The 22,846-nt window shown below is 35.3% G+C and overlaps 2 protein-coding genes across 2 annotated transcripts in view; one reads left to right on the forward strand and one right to left on the reverse strand.

Annotated features, from left to right (window-relative positions):
- The window catches only part of LOC138321053 (ADAMTS-like protein 2), a 121,079-nt gene that overhangs the window by 84,029 nt on the left and 14,204 nt on the right, over positions 1-22,846 (reverse strand). The window lies entirely within an intron of this gene.
- Positions 184-20,954, forward strand: LOC138321052 (histamine H2 receptor-like). Its single transcript, XM_069264449.1, has 2 exons — positions 184-323; positions 17,959-20,954. The coding sequence occupies exons 1-2, from the start codon at positions 300-302 to the stop codon at positions 19,111-19,113; spliced, it is 1,179 nt and encodes a 392-aa protein (XP_069120550.1). The 5' UTR covers positions 184-299; the 3' UTR covers positions 19,114-20,954.

The following is a 22,846-nucleotide window of genomic DNA, read 5'->3' on the forward strand; positions in this document are numbered from 1 at the left end:
GTTTTTAGTATATTCTATTTAATATATCTTTATCAAAGATGGTGAAGCTGGTGTAAATCTCCAACGCTAGTACTAAACATCCGTGAACCATGAATATTAATAACACAAAAACAACGTATAGTTTATGCAATGCCCTATGACCTTTGACGTTTGACCCTAATTCCCCGTCTGGCGCCCCTCACCTTGACCTTACCCGGTCATGGCAGCAGACAGACGGAGAGAAGATGCTGAACATCGCTTGACATCCTTAGAGCGTTGCTTGCGTGGTGACCGAACGCACGGTATCGGAGCGGAGCAGCATGTATCCAGCATACAACAGCACGGTGAGTACACAAAGCCAATCAGTGTGACAGACGCTAGCTATCATTGACTATTATCACACTATACATAGCAGGCAATGTATGAATGAATGACAGTGTGGATACTCGCCAAAACACACACGCGAGACAAATGATAGTAGTAGAAGTATTTAAGTTTATTGTAGTAACAGCGTTGGGGTTTATCGTAATATTTACGATAGTATTTGTAAAGTCGTGTAAAAACGATCACATTTTTATAGTAGAAATATTAAAGAAGTAGTATTATCATCGATAGTAATATAATTAGTACGACTTATATAGCAGTATTAATGGTAGAATCTAGAAGCATACGTTTGTAGTAGCAGAAAAAGAGAAGAAGTACAAAAGAAATAGAATAAGGTCTAAAATGTTTGTTAAAAATTCAATAAAATAACAAAATCATAATAGTACTGATTAAAATCAATATTATTTTATTCTAGTAGACCTATTACTTCGGCACCATTGCAGTCCCTAATGTAACGGATGCACATAATAACATTGGTCACGTATCCAAGTGCTCGACACATTTACAAACCCGCTCCATTAACTACAATAGTTGTGACTGATTTTATAATAAAAAACGGGCCTTTCCATACTGCCGTGCATTTACGTTTAAGTTAAGAAATTCTTCATATAATCAAGTTTTTTTTCATTTCAGTTACAATTTTATGTGGTAAATTCACCTACTGTTTAATGCAAGGGGTATGTGTCATCTGCAATTCATAAAGTTTTTTTGTTTTTGTAAGATTATAAATTCTCCCACCTCGAGTCCCATCGCGCCGTGAAGCTATTACAATGTTGTAATGGCTGTGACGCAGTTGTGTTTTTACAGATACGAATCAAACGGAGAAACTCTCTAATTATTTAGACATGTTTCATTTATGAGAGACTTGAATGCTGAAGGGACAGCATTATGACTGTTTTGATGGGTCAGGTCGTATAACTTGCCCCTTTCAGCGGCTTTTATGGCACATGTTTTCTGAAGGGCTGTGACTGTGTTTGATTTATTCGTTACAGAATGAATAAGTGGTAACCACAATGTCGGAAAATAAACGCGACAACAGCTATAGGGACCGACTTAGCCCCGGACATTGTTTATTATAACCAACTCATTTTAGACCGCTTCACTAATTGAATATATGACCAAATGAAAACGTCGAGGTAAACGGATAGTTAAAATCGTTTTAGGCACATTATTACGTTACCTCCAGTTCTGGGTTACGAGTTCAACACCCATGTGGAGCAGTCTTCCGTGGTTTTTCACCTGATACTCCGACTTTCCTCTATTCATCAAAATTTGCCCCAAGTTTATTCCGTAGAACATGACAGCGGAAACATGACACTAACAATTCTAACCAAAATGATCTAAAGAATAGCCTTTCATGTTTTCTGAATCAATTGTAATTATGATTTACAAGTTCGAAACCTTTATTAGCACTAAAACGTTATTTTGCTCGATTTTTGGTAATCCCTAATAACTCCGTCCTGATACATTCAGCTATCAACATCTTCACTAACACCAATCACTTTCAAATTTGAATTTTTCGTCGTGTCGAAATTTTCGTTGTTCCTATGAATCATCATTGTTATGAAACATATCGATGTTCCTATGAGACAACGATTACAAAAACAACGAAATTTTTTATCGAAAAAAGACAAATTCAACAAAGGCTGACCACGAATATTTCTGTCATTGAAATGAATCTTAATGATAGAAACTAACCACCCGCGATTTTGCCAGACACTACCGCATTCTTTCATTAAACAGACATCATTACCATAGCCCCTTTTCAATATACTGTAGTGAAGCCGGTTATCAAAGCCATACGGGTACATTTGTTGCATTTTTTTGTCGAATATTTTCGAACGATATTATGATTAGTCATCGCAAATGCGTTTTTATTTTTTCTCTTGGTTGGTTTAGAAGTGAAAGACTTTCAACATCTTAAAACATTGTCTTTATTTTTGTTGATGTAACATATTATATTTTTATGTAATACGTTGATGTATTCAGTGGCATTGAAATAGCTCGATAAAATAATAGAAGTGATTTCCAATGTATTTGTGATTACCTGACTTCGCGATCGAAAGCTTTAACTGACATTGGTGCAGTCGCGAAACGTTTGAATTCCCGTTCGAGCTGTAGCGCAAAATGTGTGTATCTCGCAAATATAAAGTGGCGTACAGTAGTCAAGATCACCTAGGTTATACAGATCAAAATGCGGAGGGTTAATCAAAGCCTGACTTCTAAACAATACCATCGGCTTTAACTTTATATCAAACAACACAATGGTTATGTGGGCGTGAATTTTATTTATTTTATAAAATATTATATAAATATTAACGAGCACCTGTCAAAATATAGAGCTAGATACACTATTAAATTTAACCACTTGATTCAGTGAAAATACGTTTCTATATAAATGACGAATAACGAAACAATTACCACATCGTTAAGTAAATAATTTATTGGGATATCAATGTATGCCAACAATGAAAAAACAAAATGAAAGAGAGCAAAGCTAGAGCGTTGTAGTGATAATCATTTTCAGCTTCCTCGTCGAGATCTGGCATGAAATGTATTTTCAATACAAGTCAAGAAACCCTGATATCGACATGGTCATAAAAGCATAAATCCACTAAACATGCACAGTATAAGAATATAGAACCAGATGTTTCAGACATGCAAGCGTCAATTCATTTTAACATTCCCTCATGAATCATATACACTTAGTGAGTCTGACTTCATAAAGTCTGATTTCTGATGAAATGTATACTTCCACAATGATAGTATTTGAACAATAGTAAATAAGGGTAGATTAAAAAACAAATATGTCCGGTTGTTTTCTCGTCGGTAATGGCAACAGCAGAATAGGTTTGTGTCACAATTTTTTCAAATATTATAAACGGAATATCATGTTAGATCTGAGAGAAAAGTTTCGTTAACACTTTTCCATCAGAGGGTAAACCAAATTTTAAATCCATTTTCAGATTTTGGATTAAAGTTCTTTTCGGATTTTTAGATCACTACATTATTTTGCCAGCTTTACATTATTTTGCCAGCTTAACATTATTGAGCCTAAATTGATTGCTACGACTTTGATGCAAAATGCATGCGAACTAGTAACTGTAATTAATTTCTATGACATACTGCCTATTTCCTCAATAACAGTTGGTAGCAGAAAGCTCAAGAAATCAGAAAATAAATTGACTATTCATTACAAAGAACAGATTTTGTTGTTTTTACGCTTGGTTAAGAGTTTCTAGACCTGTAACATAATAAATCATCAATACAAACATACATGTATGATAGAACACCTGTATCAGCACCAACAGCTTCTCAATCTCCCGAACTAAAATTACCATGAAATATGAGAGAGTGGCATTACAACACACGTATCCGTAGAACTGTTTTTCTGTTTAGAGTTGATTTTATTGTTGTTTATATTTTGATCAGCATAGTGCTCAAACGTAAAAGTTGGAACGACACCTACGGTATTAAGCGCCATTTAAACACTAGCTACAAAAACAGATGTTATGTCCCTGGAATGCTCAGCGAGGTTAATAGTTACGTTCTTGATAAAGTCAACTAAACTCAAACTTGACAAAATATCCTGTTTTGAACAGCTGCATTTTACACATGTGGTGTCGTACAGAAATGTTATCGTTGTACAGCGTAGTTTTATCATTATAAGTATTACAGCGTAGTTCTATCATTACAAGTATTACAGCGTAGTTTTATCATTAGAAGTATTACAGCGTAGTTTTATCATTGTAAGTATTACAGCGTAGTTTTATCATTATAAGTATTACAGCGTAGTTTTATCATTATAAGTATTAACGATATGAGTTGTTACAGGTGGATTTGTAACAGGTGAGTTGAAAGAGTTGAAAGTGTAACTTGAAATAGTAGGAGTTTTAACAGTTGCAGTATTAACGATATGAATTGTAACCATTGCAGTATTAACGATATGAGTTTTAACATTTGCAGTATTATCGATATGAGCTGTAACAGTTGCAGTATTAACGATATGAGTTTTAACATTTGCAGTATTATCGATATGAGCTGTAACAGTTGCAGTATTAGAAAATTAACGATATGAGTTGTAACATTTGAAGTGTTAACGATATGAGTTGTAACCATTGCAGTATAAACGATATGAGTGGTAACAGTTGCAATATTAACTATATATTAACTATATGAGTTTTAATAGTTGCAATATTAACGATATGAGTTGTAGCAGTTGCAATATTAACTATATGAGTTTTAATAGTTGCAATATTAACGATATGAGTTGTAGCAGTTGCAGTATTAATGATATGAGTTTTAATAGTTGCAATATTAACGATATGAGTTGTAACAGTTACAGTATTAACTATATGAGTTTTAATAGTTGCAATATTAACGATATGAGCTGTAACAGTTGCAGTATTAACTATATGAATTGTAACAGTTGAAGTATTAACTATATGAGTTGTAGCCATTGCAGTATTAACGATATGAGTTTTAACATTTGAAGTGTTAACGATATGAGCTGTAACAGTTGCAGTATTAACGATATAGTTGTAACAGTTGCAGTATTAACTATATGAGTTGTAACAGTTGAAGTATTAACTATATGAGTTGTAGCCATTGCAGTATTAACGATATGAGTTTTAACATTTGAAGTGTTAACGATATGAGCTGTAACAGTTGCAGTATTAACGATATAGTTGTAACAGTTGCAGTATTAACTATATGAGTTGTAACAGTTGAAGTATTAACTATATGAGTTGTAGCCATTGCAGTATTAACGATATGAGTTTTAACATTTGAAGTGTTAACGATATGAGCTGTAACAGTTGCAGTATTAACGATATAGTTGTAACAGTTGCAGTATTAACTATATGAGTTGTAACAGTTGAAGTATTAACTATATGAGTTGTAGCCATTGCAGTATTAACGATATGAGTTTTTACATTTGAAGTGTTAACGATATGAGCTGTAACAGTTGCAATATTAACGATATAGTTGTAACAGTTGCAGTATTAACTATATGAGTTGTAACAGTTGAAGTATTAACTATATGAGTTGTAGCCATTGCAGTATTAACTATATGAGTTGTAGCCATTGCAGTATTAACGATATGAGTTTTAACATTTGAAGTGTTAACGATATGAGCTGTAACAGTTGCAGTATTAACGATATAGTTGTAACAGTTGCAGTATTAACTATATGAGTTGTAACAGTTGAAGTATTAACTATATGAGTTGTAGCCATTGCAGTATTAACGATATGAGTTTTAACATTTGAAGTGTTAACGATATGAGCTGTAACAGTTGCAGTATTAACGATATAGTTGTAACAGTTGCAGTATTAACGATATGAGTTTTAACATTTGAAGTATTAACGATATGAGTTGTAACATTTGAAGTATTAACGATATGAGTTGTAACATTTGAAGTATTAACGATATGAGTTGTAACATTTGAAGTATTAACGATATGAGTTGTAACATTTGAAGTATTAACGATATGAGTTGTAACATTTGAAGTATTAACGAGATGAGTTGTAACAGTTGCAGTATTAACGATATGAGTTGTAACAGTTGCAGTTGTAGGAGTATTAAACGATGTCATAATTACAGTTGATATTGTTTTGATTCATAGTAGTTTAATTTATTATGAAGTTGTCACGTTTGAAGTTACGAAAGCTTAATTGCCCACAGTTTGTTGAACACCAACATGAGTTGTGATCGCTTTGCTTTTAAGGATTTCAAATAAAACCTGGAATTTATATGTGTTTCCATTGTTGTTTCCAGATAAAACGAGAAAATTCGATTAATCGTCGTTTACAATACTCAATCCCCCATTTAGATAGAATTAGACGATATCAGATGGTCGCTAGCCATTCGTTACGCTCTTACGCCTACCGCTCTTCCTGTCAGATAATAATCGAGGATAATATTACCAAACCGTTTGGGCTTATTTTGCTACTCTATTTTATCAATTCAGCTTAATTTTTTTTCTCTTGTTTTGGTATATTTCACCATACTTGACGTATGAAATATATTTAGTTATGAGCCATGGTTTGGTAAACTGCCATGGTTTGGTAAACTGCTATGGTTTGGTAACCTGCCATAGTTTGGTAGACTGCCAAGGTTTGGTAAATTGCCATGGTTTGGTAAACTGCCAAGGTTTGGTAAATTGCCATGGTTTGGTAAACTGCCATGGTTTGGTAAACTGCCATGGTTTGGTAAACTGCCATGGTTTGGTAAACTGCCATGGTTTGGTAAACTGCCATGGTTTGGTAAACTGCCATGGTTTGGTAAACTGCCATGGTTTGGTAAACTGTCATGGTTTAGTAAACTGCCATGGTTTGGTAGACTGCCATAGTTTGGTAAACTGCCATAGTTTGGTAAACTGCCATAGTTTGGTAAACTAACATAGTTTGGTAAACTGCCATAATTTGGTAGACTGCCATAGTTTGGTAAACTGCCATAGTTTGGTAGACTGCCATGGTTTGGTAAACTGCCATGGTTTGGTAACCTTTCATGGTTTGGTAAACTGTAATGGTTTGATAGACTGCCATAGTTTGGTAAACTGCCATGGTTTGGTAAACTGCCATGGTTTGGTAAACTGCCATAGTTTGGTAAACTGCCATGGTTTGGTAAACTGCCATGGTTTGGTAAACTGTCATGGTTTAGTAAACTGCCATGGTTTGGTAGACTGCCATAGTTTGGTAGACTGCCATAGTTTGGTAAACTGCCATAGTTTGGTAAACTGCCATAGTTTGGTAAACTAACATAGTTCGGTAAACTGCCATAGTTTGGTAAACTGCCATGGTTTGGTAAACTGCCATAGTTTGGTAAACTGCCATGGTTTGGTAAACTGCCATTGTTTGGTAACCTTTCATGGTTTGGTAAACTGTAATGGTTTGATAGACTGCCATAGTTTGGTAAACTGCCATGGTTTGGTAAACTGCCATGGTTTGGTAAACTGCCGTAATTTGGTAAACTGCAATGGTTTGGTTGACTGTCATGGTTTGATTGACTGCCATAGTTTGGTAGACTGCCATGGTTTGGTAAACTTCATGGTTTGGTAAACTGCCATGGTTTGGTAAACTGCCATAGTTTGGTAGACTGCCATAGTTTGGTAACCTGTCATAGTTTTGTAGACTGCCATGGTTTGGTAAACTGTCATGGTTTGGTAAACTGCCGTAGTTTGGTAAACTGTCATGGTTTGGTAACCTGCCATAGTTTGGTAAACTGTCATGGTTTGGTAAACTGCCATAGTTTGGTAAACTGCCATGGTTTGGTAGGCTGCTATGGTTTGGTAAACTGCCATAGTTCATTAAACTATTTCGGAGAAGAATGTGTTATGAAAGAAGGCTTATTTGAAAAAAACAGAAATCACTTTACTTGATATCAAAAATTCTGAAAACTCCCTAACATTAATCATGTTTGTGATTGGGAATCGATGGATTTGATGAGAAACAGTGATGGACATATGCATATCACTAGGAAATACCACTGATACAGAGTGTTTTGTAATGGGGTAGAAAGATGACTGATCCGTGTGATCTCCCTCCCGACTCCCATCCATGTGTAAGTATACAAGTTAAACAGTAATACTCTCTCTAGACGGAAAACAAGACCCGTAAAGATTACTGATATAACTGATGTCAGTCCAGAGTTTTTCCTTCTGCTATTCTATATATAAATATTAAATACAGGTCAACATCGTAAATAATCAGCAAGCTGTCGAGAATTTAGAATGTTGACCTTATATCAGGCCGACCTAGCTAACTAGGTGATGGGAAACCAAAACACTTCATTTTTCCCTAGTCAGTAGCCACAGGGTATAAACATATGACTAAATATGACCACATTTCCACGCGGAGTGATAATAAAGATGGCCTTTGTGCCGTCAAAACCTATAAGAAATATACTACATATACTAATCATTATCATTGTCTCCCAACGCTCAAAACAACTAGTAGCATTAAGTTCATTTCATTTTAGCTTATTTTTGTTTCTTTAACATCATATTAAAGGCTTAGGTCACTCAACGTCATTTTACTTGGGCAAACAGTGCATTTACCTTCACCACATCATCTTACTATCTGTCATTACGAACTATTGTAAATGGACTACTTTTAAGAACGGAGTTGACGCATTTGTTAAGATTTCCTTTTCTGTTAGAAATATCAAATTACTGCACACTAGGTTTTGATGGTGTCAATATTGTAAAAAATTGAGGTGACATACTAGCAAGTTGTTTCAATCTAATAAACACTTGTTTCTTTAATGTGTTAATTACCAGAAAACTAATCCATGACTACGTTAAGAATCACCTCTTATACTCGAACAAAAAGTCACCTTAAATACGGTTGATATATTGGTTAATTGGAATAAAATTTATGTACTTAATACATGTCAATGTTTTATCTTCACTTGCATTTTTACCCTACCCAAGATACTTATAGTGAGCATTCGAAGTCTTCTTGTGATAGCGGAAACTCTTGCTGTCTAGTTTAAATTTCAATCTTACAGACATAAATTCTTTGTGTTGTAAGCATAAATAGGAATGTGAAAACCATTCTTTTTACTAATAATGCGGTGGCAGAAAAAACAACAAAAAACATAGTCCTATTGAAAAAATATGTCATGACCTAATTAACTCGAATCCTTTACTTGATTTGTATGTTTAACCTTTAATTCACCAAGGCATTTCATACTTCGTTCTTTAAAAACTAGTTTTTTCTTGGTCTAACGGACGTCGAAATGATAAGGGTCAACTGTCCTTCCGACTCCATCCAGACCTACATATTGTATACATCCAGTAACATGACCTTAAGCCACAGATTATATTATTCTGCCATCTATTATGGCTGCAGTAAGCCTTGACCAATACTACGCCGTATGACCGGATGTCACGACTGCCGACGGTCGTAGTATTCAAAAACAGACAATGTTACGTGTTATATCGCCTCGTCTTACAGACCCCATTGTTCTCGTAATTACCCCATTAAAATGTTTTGTCTCTTATAAATAGCTGTTGGGGATAAAAAAGTTCTTGAATAATAGTTTTCCGTGGTTCTGTTCATGATCAGATCCATAAACAGAGGCGATGCTATTATATTTACATTAATACCTATTATACTGTCCCGTGCAGCGATACACAAGACGATTCACCGCCTGGACTATCTCTTCTCCCCATCATTCTATCTTCATCGGATAATGTTAGACATACTTAAACTGTCTGCTTCCAACTGATTTTCGCATGTGTTTCACATGGGTACTTTTATATATAAATATCATTTCGTTTTTCACATTCTCCATATAGTTCCGCGCTAAACACATTTAAACATTAAAGATATGCCACCGACGAAAAAATCAGACGGCAGACGACTAGACAATCTTTTTAAACGTCTGAGAGGAATTTAAGAATTTGAGCTGAATAAAGATTATATAAAAGTAAGAATCTTATACGTTTTCCATGTGGAGTTGGTGATGATTAAATTCAAGTCGCGTTTTACGTTTAAAAAATGAGATAAAAATAAGTGTATTTACTTGTTTATAAGTTCAGCAATCGTTTGTCTAGACACCCCTGATCTATGATACAGAGTAGTTCTGGGAATAAGATTAGTTAATGGGTTAAAGAAGGACAGTCTCACGTGTACGTGGTGTGTTGTATGGTTATAGTGTGTGAGTGTGTGTTTTGAGAGACTGCGGTATATCTATGTTGTGTGTCTGTTACGATAGAGTTTTTATAGCGCTCTCTCACTGAAGTATACTGCTAAAGATATTAAACAAGAGTATTCCACCAAGTCACATTGTTTCTGTTAGAAAGGCTCAAGATTCTGTCCCATGGCCGACACACACCATAAAAGCGGTAGTTTCTCACATGGGCGTACGCTCAATTCATGATAAAACGTAAGGCGGTGTAAGGGACATGTTAGAAAGTCAGTTAAAAAGAGAAAAGACGAGCCAAATCTAGTCCCTTTTACTCTCCTGCAATTTGGGTTGCAGGTACCACTCTAATACCGTATTGGTATGACAGCCTCTAAATGGACACTATACATGTATGTATATAAGTACATCTGTATCCATTATTGTGTCAATTAGTGTCACAATGGAAGATAAGAGTCATTAATATATGTTGAAAATTCAAAACAAAACAAAATACGCAAGATGCCATTATCCTCTGTCTTACTTACTTAGTCGATACTAAACGAAGGCATTCAGGCCTCGTTAGATCTAAGTCCCCGATGTATGTATTTGAATTGATAATGTCCTCTTTTTGATAAATCCGCTTTATGTATATCATCATCTTTGTACGTATATCTTACACAAAATGAAATTAACTGAGCAGAAACCAAAATGCATAATATGATTATAGAACTTGTCAACTTTTGTTAATATAAAACAAGGCCAAATTCCATCATTTATATTCTAAAGTAGGACAAATTTGTAAAATGGCGGCCGTTCAATTTTATCCTCGTAAAAACGTACACTGCTAGTTAATCAAACGAAAAAATCTCGAGACATGACAGATGGATGATATATCTCCACATGACATTGACTATATATTTTTGTTTATTTTTTTTACTCATTATCATGTGATCACGTGATCAAGAAGCCATTACATTCATCACAGTTATATAAAAGCGTATACAATATATAGTGGGTTTTTTTCTACTTCGAATAGCTGACATTGCCGAGGAAAGAAAACATTACTCTGCACTAACCCATCTGTTCCAGTTTTCAACGACGCCAGAACAATCGGCAGTATATAAATTGCCTTTTTATCGAGTCACCGTCAGTTCCTGTAATGGCATATTTGACAAATACTGTATTGCATTTAAGGTATTACTACGTCAGAGCCTAAATGTCCATGGAAATACTGGAAATATTCCTACATTTGGTGTAGTAGTAACATTTAGCTACTGTGCATCGCCAATGATAATATTAAGAAACAACAAACCTGGCGAATGGTGCATTCTAAATGTTTGTATTCTATAGAATCTTTTATCGTATTGTTTACAATAACTCAGGTACTCTTAGAAATGAATTCACGTGTTTTTATTCTGGCTGCGATTTCGATACCATATCTCTGTTACATTGCCCTTAATGACCCTAGCTATTAATGGACGCTTAGTGACAATAATTTAAACCATCATGCTGTCTTCATGTCAGATAAAAGCTAAGGAGGCTGTCACAATCAACGTGTTCGATTCCATAGTTCCCTACCACGGGGGCGGTAAGCACGGATGTATCTCATATATTGATTTACTTTGGGCTCACTGACGTCACTAGTGTCTAGTTTTGTGTTACCTTGCGGGAATAAATGTACCGCTAATCTCCGCACTTATCTTAAAATAAGATATAATAAAATATTTCACGTTGTTCCGGAAATCGTAGAAAAATATCCGCACGGTGTATAAAGAGATACCGTGACCGAATTCCAGGGTTTCAAATTAAATATCATATTTTGTTTATTGGTATTTCTCGGATTCTCGAAAAACACTTAAATCATGTTATATATTGGTATCTATTGGGAAGGATAGCCGACATGTTTATCGCAAAGTATTTTATGAATGAAGGTAAACGGCCTGAAGATGTTTGTTAATTTAATACTCATATCAGCGGTTCGTATCTCAATACCCATTGGCCTCTAAGGTATTTTCAGTACTCTTGCATTCATTCAGAAATATTTACCCGAAGCTATCCCCCAATATGATTGATATCCCTGGTGTAAATTTGATTTCGTGTAATGTTAAAACAACAGCCTGTGATTTTTGTGGGTTTTGTTTTCTTGTTTAAAATGTATTTCGCCTAAAGTTGCTATAACATGCTGAAATTTTGTTAATGCATTAATGCAAATCCAATCAGAGATAGGATCAAATACAATGGAAGTTTTAAAAATTAAAACCAATGATTGTTAACGTTACAAACTGAATGATTGGAATATTTTACATCTAAATTTGAATTCTGGCGAGATAGTAAGTCCCCATTTCGAATTGCATCCCTTTTAGCACAATCATTAGTTACACAATCAATAACGTACGTTTCAATGTACCCATGGCAATTTCTATCATTAAGTTAGTCTGTTTTACGGCTTAAAACCCAATAACGTTTAAACACAAGCATGTTGCGGAGTCGGAGAAAAACCATCCCAGTAGCAGTCATATATTTCGCGCTAGTACTTAGAAGCTTGTATTGAAAGAATAAACTACGTGCATTTAAGAAGCTCGTATTGAACGAGTAAACTAATCCCAAATTAGGACATAATGATAAAATTGTTTATGCGTTAGACTTCGTTTTTTAAACGTTAAAGGAAAACAAAACTGGAATTTCTAGTAAACGAGGCTTCATTTTGAATTGTTATATAAACAATTGCTGTTTTACTGCCTGTTCACCGTGAAGGAGCTATCGCGAGGAGTACACAGAATATTACAATGTACCAAGGACAAGCGAGTGGTACTGCTTGGGAGAAGTAAAGGAGGAGGTTTGTGGGTGCAATGCACAAAATTTCGGCCGATGAAGTGTATACTAGTAAAGTCACATGAAACTGTAGTGAATACTTAAAACTTCCTCTTCTTCTAATTGTCCTCTGAAAATTTTTATTTTAAGGACTATTGGCAAAATAGATTTAGAGAAACGAAATACAAAAACATGTGTCGTCAGAAACCAACGGTTCAACTTGTGTCACTTAGTGATATTCGTAGGACAATGTATAGGACATGTTTTTTATGATTGTTGGTTCTCCTATGGAAAAATGCCTATTTATTGAGGATCTTTGGAATGTTTAATTGTATGCTAAGAGTAAATTCCGATGTGAGAGCATCACTGCATTTTCGATGATGAAAACTAGTCAAGACAAATTAAAGCGCGTATCAAAGTTACGATAATACTTCAACGTGAAACCGTTATAATGATAGCGCCACTACATTATGTATGTTTGTAGTGTTCAAAATGATATTTATATCTTTAATATTATCATGTATGAAAATATGTATCAGCATAAAATTCTACAGTCCTGCTGAAACAGTGAAATCAACTAACGGGTACAATATCATTATTGTACAATGTACGGAAAAAAAGACATAGATACACACAGAACTTATCCATTTATTTTGAAGGCCATATCTTTTGGTGAAAAAAGAGGATTATTGAAACATGTTTATGTTGAAACAAGATTTAGCCATTAAGCAATATGAGGTCGGTACTTAAGCACTTCAGGGGTGCTTATCCATACGTAGAACTTTAAAACTTAGCGCCACCTTATCGTTAACACGTTTTGTATGGTTGTGTCATTCCAATGATTCGACAAGTATTTCCTTCTAAGTTATGGACAGATATGCAATGGTTAAACAAAGGTGATATTCATACCACTCGTGAAAAGGATAGACATATTTTGAAACATATCTTAACTTCCACTTAGAGATTCTTAACGGAGGAATTCAATAAGTTTTAAGTGATATTCTGTATTTAATGGTAGAAATAACCACAAGCTTACTTTCTGGAATGCTAAATAGCCTGCTGTTTGTCATAGTTCCTCCAATTTTGATGGTCGATTACATTCAAGATTTTTGGTTTTCAATTGTCGGAATTTTAACAATTTAACATAAAACTCACGAAAACATTTCTTTAAAGATGGGTTGATGTTAAAGTGATTCTGACAATTGGTGTTGCGCAATGCTTCGTCTACGCATATACACTCAAACTTGAAACTAAACGTAAGCGCAATATTCCAAAACATCGCCCTCATGAAAGTCGTGTCACTTAGACCTGAAGATAAAGCGCTCCATAAATTCCCAATTAGTTGTTATATTTTCGAAATTTTGAATGTATTTTATCCGAAAGTCCGACTATAATTACGAATCATTAAACCTAAATGTTTAATGCAAGTAGTATTATAGAATTACGTGAATCCATAGCTTTCTGATGTTGTCAAAACTATAAACGTGCCAATTGTTACAGAAGATCCCGTTTTCCCTAAGCCCTACTTGTGTTTTCACGCCCAGCGTTTAAGAAGAATATACTTTGGATACCTAAACTTGATACATGTATCGTACATGTATCTCTTTACCATAGAGATGAATGGTTCCAAAATCCTCCAATATTATTCCGATTGTTATTCAAGACTGCAGTGTATTTGTTTACCATTAACCTTAATGTCTGGTACTTACATAAAGATAAGACCAGGGGTTTCCTAAAGATCAGCGTCCTCTGAATAGATGCGATGTGAATCTTGGTTGGTTACGTTACCATATTCATGGCGACTGAATAAACGACGAGAATCCTACAATTCTGACATCAGAGCCCTATTATAAGTGAAAAGATATTCCCTGAAAGTTTAAGATAATATAGACAGGACGTATCCATTTCATATTCCTCAATTTATATATTAACCAGGTGGTTTAGGATAGGATATGATCGGTAAGCCAATGTCTGTCGAAGACAAAATATGTGCCCTTGGTAAGGAAACTTATCAGCGAAAAAATCTTCATTTTCATTCTCACCCATTTTACATGTAAACATAAATACTTGTGTATCGCATGACGTTATTTATGAATAAGTTAGATTTGCCTCGACCATGTTTTATTTATTAGATTATTTGATATTTTCGACAGTATTCAAATTTGTTAATTTTGATCGCGCCTGTTTGCCTCGTAGTGCGCGTGCGCCGTTTCCTGACGTTGAGTACCGTCGGTCACGTGCACGATGTTCGTGATGGATGTTTAAAACAGTTATAAGTATTAATTTGTTGGAATAACCACGGCTGGCACGACGAGTTAACTATCAGTTTGATGTTCTGACGAGACGGCAGTATCTATACGGAGTACTTAGAATGACGTCACATCCCGGTATATGTAGGGCAATGTATTTAGGTAATTGTTTTGAGTGATTAGCTGGGTCATACTCTAATGTTTTATGACGTCCTTGTCCGCATAGTTTCGAATTAAAAAATGGGGGGTCTGATTGGCCAATGAGTCGCAGACACCATAGTGACGTCATTGTTCGCATTGTTTGAATGCGTTTTGTGGTTTAACGGCGGGGTCGTGTTTGACTTAAGTACATCAAAGTTGTGTCTGGAGATGATTTGCCATCTGTTTCAATTGTATCTTTGAATCTCGGTCAACGATCATGTGCAGTAATCAGTCCCGAGTTAGGCAGGGAGTACATAATGTTAGACCTACAGCACGGTGTCTAGTGCGCCGACTGAGCACTGCGCCTGTGTTATTATTTTGTCAATGAAATCATAGCAAGTGTATACTATGAAGGCTGTACGAACGCTAATTGCAAAGGTCTGTTCAAAACCTTTACTTTACTTTTTTACCGAGTAGGAATCCCTTTTATAACCAACATAGGCATTCTAGTGGATTGAGAACATTACAGATAAAAGCAGTCGTGGACATTACCGATATTACAGAATGTCAGTCGAGGTTACTGTTAACGCATTAATATAATTAGGCCACATGTCGTTTGTTAAAAAATAATAACAAAACTTGAACATATGCAATGGTACGCGCAAAGGCCATAGTAATACTCGTTACCAACCGTTTATGCAATGTTTGCTAGAGCGTATTTTATACCAATATATTGAGTTCCGACTTTCACACACAGTACGCTGTTATATGTCATGCGTACGTCAATGTACTTATACAAATACAAAATATCCAATGTCACTTAAACTTATTTATGGCTAATTGACACAATGTTTAATCATTTTATAAATAATCGATTCATATTGGAATTAAATTGCTAGTTCTTTATCAGATGTCAACTAAAAGATAATTTGGCCCAATATATGTACATTTTAGCCCAGCATTATCAAATAGTGCGCTATTCAAATCGCTTTTCGTCCGTAGTCCGTCCGTCCGTCCTTCCGTTAACATTCTTTGTTATCGCTTTTTCTCAAAAAGGTCTGAAGGGATATTTCTCAAATTTCATATGTAGGTTCCCCTAGAAAACCTAGTCGCGCATATTGCATTTTGAGACCGATCAGTCAACAAGATGACCGCCAGGCAGCCATCTTGGATTTTGTTAGTTGAAGTTTGTTATCACTATTTCAATATGTACTGAAGGTATCTCTCTCTTTTATATGTAGTATGTTTAAAAAGGTTTGAAAAACAGGGGAAAGATTCCTCTTTCCATTGTCGGACATAGATCATTCTTTGGTGGGCGCAAAGATCCCTCTGGGATCTCTTGTTACGTGTAGTAGTGTTCTCTGTAGATATCATTACAAATACAATATTTAGTAAACTATATATTAGGAAAATGTTTACAACTATTTTCAAAGAAATGTAATTTTTGTGTGATTTTTTATTGCGCTTTATTACGCCTAACGATTTAGGTATATTGTATTTATTGTTTAAACGATATAGGTCTATTGTACTTATTGTTTAAACGATTTTGAGACGATATATATTCACAAATTCAAGTAGCCGACATTTGCTTTTATTCACACAAAGAAACAAGTAACATCGTTATTTATTTGCTGATAAAATGGCGTAATGATTGAAAGTTTTCACTACTAGTAATCCTTAAATAGACGAAGTGTTGTGTGTTTAGTGACCTTTCGACCCCAGCCATTGCCTGGTGCACGACTTAGGGTTAAGAAGCTAAGAGTACATCTGTTATAGTTATAAGGGTAACAGTATATATAGACCGGTACTAAAACCCAACTGATGCCTATCGACCTAACGAAGGCAAAGTAGATCAAGGGTACTTGGGACTCATTCACGGATGTCAAGTACCAGAGAAGGCATAAGGGAGGAGGCTTCTGATATATCAGAAATTATGTGTCATCATATTAATTAGATACTTGTGCTAATTGCTCTTTTGGAGAACTCTGTTAAAGAAACGATCCATTTCTTCCTCAATCATATTTATAAATTTGGAACTGTGTAATTATATGACTTTCTTCTTCCACGCGAGATGGATGCATAGTGTATTAGTGGAAATGTGTGTGTGTTACCAGAATTATTCGACAAGTGTTTTACGGCTAGACTGTCAGCAGACACCGAAACGGGATGTCTAAAAGTACACGACCCCAGGATTATAACCCCATTAATCCTTATGACTTAATTGGAAACAAACACAAATTATACAGGTCATAGCAATCCGTGCTCGATTACAAATGTATTTTTATTGACAAACTCCATGAGGTTGTTAGGATCATTCATTGATTGGTATTCTTAAAGCATAACAATGATACTGTGCATTTCCAGTTTCAATGAGTTATATTGTAGATTTGAAATATTTGAAATGTTTTAATTCAGACTGGAATATCGGTCTAAATTTAGTTTTCCTTCTTGTTAATTAAACGTATATTTACACAGGACAGCCCCATATCTTTGGACATCATCTTCTAGGTTTGATGATGTGCTGGCCTGGGGGAAATCCGCCGACCTCGAACTTTGAACTAATAGGTCGCCAAATAGTTATGGAACGTTAGATGATTTGGCCACCCCGACCACAAAATTGCGGGTTAATAGTAGAGTGTCAGGCACCAACCTTGCACGCTTTACCTCTGCGAAACTTTACTTTAATTTAACCATTGAAAGCGAACGCCAATGACTTGTAGTGAAGCTGAGACAGTGTGACAATTTTTCGTTTTCTCCTTGCAGGCTAACCTGACCCTTCGTGAGGCGTTCCATCACTTCATGACCAGAGTAGGAAAGAAGAACTTCAGTGATGATTTCCTGAATAGCGACTACTCGTATGACGATTACCTCGTCAGCCTCCACAACAAAACCCGACAATACCTCGCTGAAAGAGGAGATCCGGTGGAAGACGATGATAGGGACCTACTCCGAAAGCACATGTTTGTCACAGCCGTCATATTATGTGCCTTCACTGTTGTTTTTAACATCGTCCTTCTTTTAGTAATCTTCACAAGTAAAAACCTTAGATCAAAACCGCTCTTTTGGAACATCATCAGCCTTGCAATATCGGACCTGGTCGTTGGATTGTTTGTACTGCCTGTTAGGTTAGAGTACACGGACGCTCTGACGTGGAATCATGGCTTAGTGATTTGTAAGATATGGTCGGTCATGGACATCAGCCATTTTTCCCTTTCGGCGATGATCTTGGTCAGTATATGCTCGGAAAGAATCTTAGCGAAAATGGAGACAGTAACCTCAATTGGTACTCCAGCTGTGAAGATGTTGTCGATCCTTGTGACGGTGTTTCCTTGGGCGTTTCTTCTTTTTGTATGTCTACCAGTACTTATCGTCGGAGAGGAAAACATTCGCTACGAGAGGATGCCGCACTATGGGAGCATGTGCAACTACGTCCTTGAGTCGTCCTTCTTCATCCCATCGGTTACCGTCATGTATATCCTTCCTTCCAGTATACTTATTCTTGTTGTCGTTGCCATGATGGGTGTTTACCTCATCAAGGGAACAGCTTGGGAACGTCTGAACTCTAACACCACTGAAGCGGAACGAAGGAGTCTGCGCCTGTCAACGTTAGCGTCGTTGATAGTTGGTATGGTTACGATTATATTTTGGTTTCCATATATAGTACTCTTGTTTATATACGTGACCTGTCGTGAATTCTCCTGTCTTCCGCACCAAGTAACCTCAGCCGTTATATTCATGGTATCCATTAGTACGTCAGCAGTGACGCCGTTGCTATGGCTACTCATTGTTGAAGTCAGGGAAACGCTTGCTGCTCAAATGAATCCTATCTTGCATAAGATACATACAAGATTAGGGATACGAAAAACTCCAGTTGAACGGGAACATAGTACCGAGCTTCTTGTAGATAATGACTTGTAAGTGAAAATAAGCTTCTCAGTGGTCAGTGTTGTAGGTTGCATAGCAACGCGAACGGTTCTTCGCTGTAGCAAAGGTGATTTATCACCTGGTAGGAACAGTGCGTATTTGCCTTTGACATGACTACAAAATCAATGCAATTTTATGACGTGTGATAGCATGAATGTATCAAGGGTTAGCCAGCACCGAACTAATGGATGCAGTGTGGATGTACTGAAAGGGATAGCTCAAACTTGGATCATAATTGTCTGAATGAACCTGACGAACAAGTCTAAAACGGGCAGTTCATAAAAGGCTTCACTACCGCCTACCAATCGGATGATGGTAAAGAAACGGAACTTTGGATGTGCCGAAGTCACAGCTAGCACGAATTAAATGAACCATAAAAAAACACGACAAATATGAGCATTATGAAGGTGCAATCAATAAAAATATTGCAGCCAAATGGCAATACTGAAATAGCTATCAATACTAGAAGCAATGCAGTGCAATATGTTGATTTGGACCATCCCTCTAAACTTCTTCGCTCTATTTTTGCGCCGTATATATTAAAACTTTTTTATGGAAATGATGAAATGTGTACATATGCATGTTTATAAAACAAGCCAAAAGACTATATATCAGGAATATTCAAACGTTTTATAGTTGACGTTATACAGCGGAGGCTAATGCAAAGTATATGTTATACTGTAGAGCCAGATATTTTCGCGATTTCATGTGACACTGTTAAGTTGGCGAAATGTCAATTCTGAAACAACAATTTATAGCATAAATCATACAGTATTGTTATGTAAGTATTTATTGCCTCGTTTTAAGTCAAACTCGCGATCTTTAATCGTGATAATGACCGGCTAAATGGTATCTGGCTACTATCCAGATTTTGGTACTCCTTCCCAATTGTTTGCTATGACTTACCAAACAATTTGTGTTTGAGCATAATGAATGTATGTGAAGGATCGTGAATATTAGCAAAGAAATTTAAAAAGCTAATCAATGCAAGTTTTAATATATGTATATACATGTTTGTTGTTTAGTATATGAAGTAGTTAGAAATGCTATACCATATCCTTATATGATATTGTCGTACTAGTGCATGTGAACGTTTAAATCAAATCATAAATGTTCAATAAAACCATCATCAACGTTAAATTAAAATCATAAACCCGCAATTATAATAACAAACGTTTAATTAAAACGTAATTTTAGATACGAGGAAGCAATGTACATTTTATTATTAGTTTGTAATGGAAATAAGCATCACCAATATAAAAACGTTATGTTGACTGTCAAAATAATAATATTTATAGAATCTCATATTATTCTGTTAAACAAAATATGCAATTTATTAACTAAACTGTTTTAGCGTTTTATTTGTGATCAGTTATTGATATTCTAAAACCGCTAAATCAAAACTGCAAATGATATATTTTGTTTCTCTCTGCAGTATGCATAATTCATCCCGATTAAAATAAAGTATTGTTAGAGATAGGGTTCTAGAAACAAAACAAATGTATTCGGCAGATCAACACAAGTATAATTATATAAAATACTAATGTAGCCATAAAAAAATAAACAGGTTTTTGAGAAGGGACCAATACTTTACTGGTATTTGGATAACGCGGGTAAAAAATAATTGACGTGAGCGATGTGGATTATTAACATGTGTGCTCTTGTTACTATTGTGTCTCATTACATTGTCAATTTTAATACACTAAAATGTTTAGCTTCGACATGACACTACATGTACAACATACATTCTGTATGTGCATATCGTTCAGATTATCTGTTCCTCCTGGTGGGTATGGGATGTTACGTCCTATGTTTGTGAGTCAGGGGCGCAGGAAGCGGGGGTGGGGAGGGTAGGGGGGCAAATGGAGGGGCAAAAAGACATGTTTGCCCCCCTCCCGTTCCCCAGGACGGGGGGCAAACATGTCTTTTTGACCCTCCATTTTCGCCGACTGAAATGTTCTAAAAATGCATATTTGAAAGAAAAAAGGGTTCCTCCTGCTCATTTTTCGTACTTCATTCTAAAAAAGATCCCGCTACGTGGCGCATTTCCTAAAACGTTCAAGCACATAATGTTCAAACATTTAATAGTAAAATTTCAATACACATGAACTAGACTAAAAATGTCCATCAAGGGATTCTACGTACCATTTCAAAAAAAATGTCTCTTAAAAGATCACTTTGTTTATATGTCTTAGCAAGACAATTAATTCATTGTTATCCCTTTAGCGACCCCACTGTTTATAAATGTGTATAAGGATTATATTTGATAATATATGAAAAAAGTAATATGCGCTGAAATTAATGACAGAAAGTGTTCATCATTCACAATGATGTTTTCTATGCCAAACATTGTACAGTGTGTCAATAAGTAAAATACAGTAGACAATGTTTAATTTCATATTTACTAACATATTGTCGTGTACAATCGTTTCTTAAATGATGCTAATCAAATAAGGTTTGAACGGAAATATCAAATAACCTATAATAAGTTGTTCAACTAGTGTATTTCATGGAAAAGTTACTATTAATATGCATCTGGCATTGGCATTGCCGGAATAATGTTACCACAAATATTTTGATGTATTCGGCACTGACGGATATCATCTGTTTTGATTTGAATTTGAATGCACGTGCATCAATTCGACTGACCCACTTGGATTAAACAATGTTTAAAATAAGAACATTTTTTATCTTTGGTATGCTTGATTCTCGCTTTGACGTTTCTATCGGAAAAAGCATAAGGCTGGCCGGTTTTTTTTTGTTTTTTTTTTAATACAGCTTAATATATACATGGTTAATCACTCGCCTATATATAAGTGTATAGAAATGATATTGCATTATGAGTAATTAAAAAAAGACCTGGTTTTTATCATATAGTATTGATATGCCTTGATATATACACCAAGCAATGTTTTACCCGCTGGTATTGCTATATCGTATCAATCACTGCTATTAATATTGACCAATTAAATATGCTATTTTACAGTTATCACTAATAGTACCATATTACAAATACCTTAATACAATGTATTGTTATTATACAATAGTTGGTGTAATTACTATTTTGAAATACTGTCAAATCTTTGGGTATCTTTTTTTCTTATCAGAATATTGATCTTTTCCGGACATCCGGATCTTTGACCAGAGAACTATCCCAAGTATTCCTTTTTGAGGTAACATGTACGTAGACATTGTGTAATGAACTAAAAACATGTCGAATGATTCTTAAGTGTTGTAGACTCAAATTGACGAAACCCATTAACTGCAAATATCTTATTGGTATTCGGTAATGTTTTCTGGGGGAAAAAACCCCGGTCAAACAGCAAATCTAACCATACTTAATGAAGAGTTTATAATGTTAGGTCTGAGCCAATAATCGGTTGTCAAATCACAGCATTCTGGAAATGGGTCAGACCGTGGTTGTTCTAGCTCTTAGATCAATTCGGTCCTTGGCTTCATTAACTTTGTTAGCCATCATTGAAAAAAACCCGTAACGAACAAAAATTCAAATGTACGGGCATATATGAATTATCTAACGTTTAATTAAATACACCACATTTCATGTAAGTGTATATTTACTATTTGTGCGTATACTGTATAAGAGGCTTGCATTAAAATGACCATTGTTTTGTATAATGTAGTGTCTGTGACGCCACGCTTCGTTTAACTTGTCCCATATAAGTATATCAATGTTACGTAAGTAAGTGTTTATTCAGGTATGGTACAG

The sequence above is a fragment of the Argopecten irradians genome, chromosome 4 (assembly GCF_041381155.1).
Source record: "Argopecten irradians isolate NY chromosome 4, Ai_NY, whole genome shotgun sequence".
In the NCBI taxonomy this organism is placed as follows: Eukaryota; Metazoa; Mollusca; class Bivalvia; order Pectinida; family Pectinidae; genus Argopecten; species Argopecten irradians.